This window comes from Rhagoletis pomonella, unplaced genomic scaffold (assembly GCF_013731165.1).
Source record: "Rhagoletis pomonella isolate Grant_MI unplaced genomic scaffold, Rhpom_1.0 Rhpom_scaffold_00172, whole genome shotgun sequence".
NCBI lineage: Eukaryota > Metazoa > Arthropoda > Insecta > Diptera > Tephritidae > Rhagoletis > Rhagoletis pomonella.
In genome coordinates this window covers 77,489-82,729 of record NW_023458726.1, presented here as the reverse complement: position 1 = coordinate 82,729, position 5,241 = coordinate 77,489, and the positions used below count along the sequence as shown (strand labels likewise).

General features: G+C 33.0%; 1 protein-coding gene across 1 annotated transcript in view; it reads left to right on the top strand.

The window, feature by feature from the left end:
- Nucleotides 1-4,117: 4,117 nt before the first annotated feature.
- LOC118750213 (putative nuclease HARBI1) overlaps nucleotides 4,118-5,241 on the top strand; it is a 1,417-nt gene continuing 293 nt past the window's right edge. The window contains exons 1-3 of the mRNA XM_036484939.1: nucleotides 4,118-4,299; nucleotides 4,359-4,791; nucleotides 4,859-5,120. Coding sequence (XP_036340832.1) covers nucleotides 4,181-4,299; nucleotides 4,359-4,791; nucleotides 4,859-5,120 — 814 coding nt within the window. The 5' untranslated portion in view covers nucleotides 4,118-4,180. The remainder of the gene's footprint in view (nucleotides 4,300-4,358; nucleotides 4,792-4,858; nucleotides 5,121-5,241) is intronic.

Sequence of the window (5,241 nt, the reverse complement as noted above, 5' to 3'; positions counted from 1 at the left end):
ATAAACAATCACAAAAATGTGTCGGAAAAATATTTCTATTTTGCCTCGCATGTTTTAATGTCTAGCACTGCTATTATTTTGACCGCAGTTGTACATACATATTTACAAAATAAATCTTAAAGTACCCACAGTAACTCCTAAACATATAAATGACTAATAAGAAAAATAATAAATAACAGTAATATGAAAAAATATGTCGAGAAATGTCTAATTGTAGCGAAACTCAATAATAACAATTTTAAGCAAAAAATACAACCGACTTCAATGCGCATTTAGGTCGTTCTGGTTACGTAGATCCGACTGTCCTCCCTTTTTTTAAAATGGTTAAAAAAATGAATAGTATTCTACAGAAAAAAATCAAGATACATATTTAAGGATTTTAAGTAAAAATAAATAAAGGAAAACTTGTTCGTGATATCTCGACCAAGGTGTATTCATTATACAAAAATCTGAAGGTAAAACCGCTGAAAGGCAGCCTGAACATTTTTACAGTTTGCTAACATTACAAAAATGTTTTCAAATTTCCAATCTCACAAATAATTTCATTTTCAGTCTCAAATAAATGAAAATTTCAATATTTTCATCTATTTGTTTTTTGTTTTACTTTTATTTGGCATTTGAGTTGCTCTCAAAATTTCAATTTTATAAAATAGACAAACTTCAAAAAATAAATGACGAATTGAGCAAGCGGTTTTACCTTTAAATATTTGTATCATGGGTGTATTAAACTAGGGGCCGTATGCATAAAACCTAGCAAATGCTTTTTCTTAAAATTTCGGACCTTTCACTAAATTTTTTCAAATAAATTTAAGTGAAAGATATGAAAATCTGAGAAAAAAGTAGTTGCTTAGTTTTTATGCATACGGCCCAAGGTGTGGCTCTCTTTTAAGATACTATTATGTAGAAAAATATTAACAAACGATTCAAAATTCATACAAATTTTTTTTCAATTGGACTGTATAGGATGGTTCTTCTGAGAGCATGGTCAAATTCAATCACGCTTTGTTAAATACATTTTGATCTCTACCAAATAATATACTTCCTCTGTAAATATTTTATGAATTGTTCCAAAATTCGCTCCGAGTGCGTTCACTGTTGATCACTTGATTTAAATAGTTTGTCAAACAATTAATACTATAGTTTGATCGGAGTTAATATATTCTTCAGTAATTAATTATATTATATTAAAACATAAGCTTATGAGAAATTATTTAGTTTTAACATGCATATTTTATATCGTGTTCCAAAATTCGCTCCGAGCGCGTTCACTATTGATCTTTTGATTCAAATATTGTTTGTCAAGCATTCAGTAGTGAAGTTTGATCGGAGTTTATATATTATTCATTAATTAATCATATTAAATTGAAATATAAACGTATAATATGGTAGAAAGTTAGAAATTATTTAGTGTTAATATGCATAATTCACTCCGTGTTCCAAAATTCGCTCCGAGTGCGTTCACTATTGACCATTTGATTTAAATAATTGTTTCTCAAGCATTCGGTACTATAGTTTGATCGGAAAATATATATTCTTAAGTAATTGATCACATTTTATTAAAATATAAACGTTTAATAGGGTAGAAATTGGGAAATTACTTAGCTTTAGCATGTATAGTCGCCAGAGACAATTGCAAAAACTGCAACTACTCGTGAAAACTTACAATAAAAGCAATGTAGATGAAGGTAATAAATATTATTAAAATTAGATCCATATATAAAACATTTTACATCATTTATTTGAAGTAAATCGGAATATATTTTTACATATAAGATCCATTTAACTCATAAAGTACATATTTCACTACAAATATTTTTAAGATCATTTCGAATTGCAAAAATAGCGCTAATTATTATATATTGAAGTATAAAACATTTTATTACGTTCATGTTTACTTATAAAGCGCTAACAATATTTCTCTCGCCATTTATCCGATGTTAAAATTTTTCACATTATTTTGCTGCACAGCACCCTGAATGCGGCAAAACAGTTGCTCGCAACCGTCAAGTCCTTTATGGGGACCAAATTAACAGCCACAACAACAAAAACCTTTTCAACTGGTATACTGTGGGTGAACCACGCATGTGGTCCCAGAGCGCTCAGTAAACTATGGCATGTCGATCGCTGCGCTAGGTAGATAAAGAAAAGTGTGTGCTATGACATGCCCAGACTTGTTTGCCTCAGTTTCAGTTTTGCTATCACCGCGAGTTGTTTTGGTGCGCGCATAGTTATTTAAAAATATAAAGTTTGATGCCAACCGGGGTTTTTCAGTGGATATATAATTCATGTGAATTATAATTTGAAAGTGTCTATTTAGCCAAGGAAAAAGCAAAACAGTATACTTCCAGCAGATATTGGCCAGGGTTTTCGCACTGTTCCTGTTTCATCGTTGTTTTTAGGAAATTCTTACCACCATATACATATGTATTATTTACTTTAGTAACTAACTTATGCAAATATGTACGTATTTTTATGCTTATTATATGCAAATAAAAGAAGAAAGTAAACACAACAAACATCGAGTAAATTTTTATTTGTGTCAAACTAAAACTTTTTCCAATAATAAACGTTAAGCTGGCTCAAGTCTACAGCAAATTCACAAAATTAATTGAAAACTTGTATCAATCAAAGCATTGTTTATATTTGCTCAACAATGATTTTATTCAACTAACAATGGCCCCTATTATGAGTTACATTCGATCTTCGACTGTGGTCGAAAGTGCTGATCGAACGAATTTTGATTTGGTATTTGGCGCTCATTCGATGAAGAATAGCGCAATTGTGAACTTCGCTAAAATACTTGACGACAGCATCGCTGAATTGAAATCTAAGGACATATGTATCAAATACATCAATAAGTATGTAGATGATATATTCGCGATCGTAAAAAGAAATGGCGTAGAAGATATTTTAAGTGTTGAATTCCCAACACAATAAAATCAAATTCACCACCGAGTTAGAAGAGGGCAACAAATTACCCTTCTTGGATTTGGAAATTCACCACTCAAATAAGAAAATAATAACAAATTGGTACTCAAAATCAATAGCATCTTCGAGAATGATAAATTACCACTCGAACCATCCATGGGCACAAAAGAAAAATACGGCTACTGACCTGATCAACAAAATCTACTCCTTAAGTGACCAGGAGTTCAGAAAAAGTAACAAACAGAAAATAATAAACATACTGCACAAGAACGGATACCCAAATAAAACTATTGAGATGCTAATAGCAACAACAATTAACAGATTAAAATCAACGCAAACAAACAATAAGTCTACCAGCAGAACTGAAAACAGAAGATTTAGAGGAGTTACATACATACAAGGCCTAACCGACAGCAAAACACTGCACAGAAATATTCAAAACAAGAACATAACATATGCACATAAGCCACATAGCACGCTAAACAAAATATTCACCAAAACAAAAGACAAAATAAACAAACAACAACAACATAATGTGGTCTATCAAATCCAATGTATGTAATGGTAAAGTCAACGAAAACTGTAACAAAGTATACATAGGCACGACTAAACGAGCGCTTGGAGTCAGAATTAGTGAACACCAAGCAGACGCGAAAAATAGGAAGACAACAACAGCACTTGCACAGCACTTGACGAATAGCGAACACATGGCAGATTTTGGGAACACCACAATTTTGGACGTGGAAAGACGAGAAAAAACAAGATTAACTTTGGAGAGTCTGCGAATACAGGAGAGGATAAGGGACGCGATGAACTTTAAAGAGGACGTTGACAATATAAACTGTGCGTACCGGACGGCAATACAAAGTAACAACTCAGATGGGCGAAGACAGTGACGTCAAAAAAAAAAGAAAAGTGTTTAGTTAAATGTTTTGCGTTTATTGTAATGTAAATAGTTACACTAATTTAATATGTAAGTGCTATTGTGATAAAAAAGATATGTATATGTATATGTATGTATAATTTCCAGTCATATGTAACTATCAGCCCTGTTCTGCATTTCGACTCATTTTGAAAAGTAAAACGATACACATTCCGACTATCTTTTGTGGTGGTGTTCTCAATTCCGAGTGAGATCGAACAAGTTCGAAATCGTTTTCGAATCGTTTTCATTTCGATTCAGTAATAAAATGGAACAGCTGTTGTCAGTTATTTGTGTAAAATTAATTTAAATCTAAATAAAATTGATAAAATGCCAGCGCCAATGATTTTTGGGTGTGCCGAGGCAAGAAGGCGTGTTATTAAACGCTTAAAACAAAAAAATCGTCAGCTAAGGATGCATGTGGACATATTTCAAAAGTTGGATTCCAAGCAAGTTTACCCTTCAATGCAATTTTCTTTGTCTAACTTGATATGTACATACTTTTTAGGTTTATAGAGTCTTATCGCGTAAACAAAGAAGTTTTCAAAATGCTATTAGATAAAATAGGAAATAGGTTAGCGGAAAGGCATCGCTTTATTACACCGACTACGCAACTGGCAGCCACACTTCGGTTTTTAGCAACTGGCTCCTATCAGTTGGGGATTTCTAAAGACCAAGATATCAACATAGGCAGAAGCACCTTTTCCAAGGTATTGCACTTTGTTGTACAGGAGCTGGAGAGCTGCCTTTGTGAAGAATTCATTCAGCTGAAGATGTCGCCCGCGGATATGAACTCATCAAAAGGACATTTTTATAGGGAATTCAATATTCCCGGTGTCATTGGGTGTGTGGATGGAACACACATAAAAGTGTCAAAACCAAGAGATGACGAGTCTATGTTCTTTAATAGGAAGGGATATTTTAGCATAAATGCAATGGTGGTAAGCTGTTAAATAATAAACAATTTTCTTTGTAATAAAAACACGTACATATTTATAATATTAACAGATTTGTAATTACAATATGGAAATAATGGCAGTAGATGCGAGCCACCCGGGTTCATGTCATGATTCATTTATTTGGAATCAGAGTTATGCAAGGCAATTTTATAGCAACAATCGCGCTCAAAATACTTGGATTTTGGCAGATTCCGGCTATGCCTTGGAAACCTTCATAATGACGCCATATAGGAACCCACAGCATGGATCAATAGAACATGCTTTTAACAAGAGACATGCCTCTGCTCGCAACATAATTGAGCGTACAATCGGTTTATTAAAAAGCCGATTCCGATGTTTACAAGGAACTCTTCAATACGAACCAAAGTTTGTTACTCAGCTAATTAACGTTTGCTGTGCGCTACACAACATTTGCCGCAGGCGTAACATACA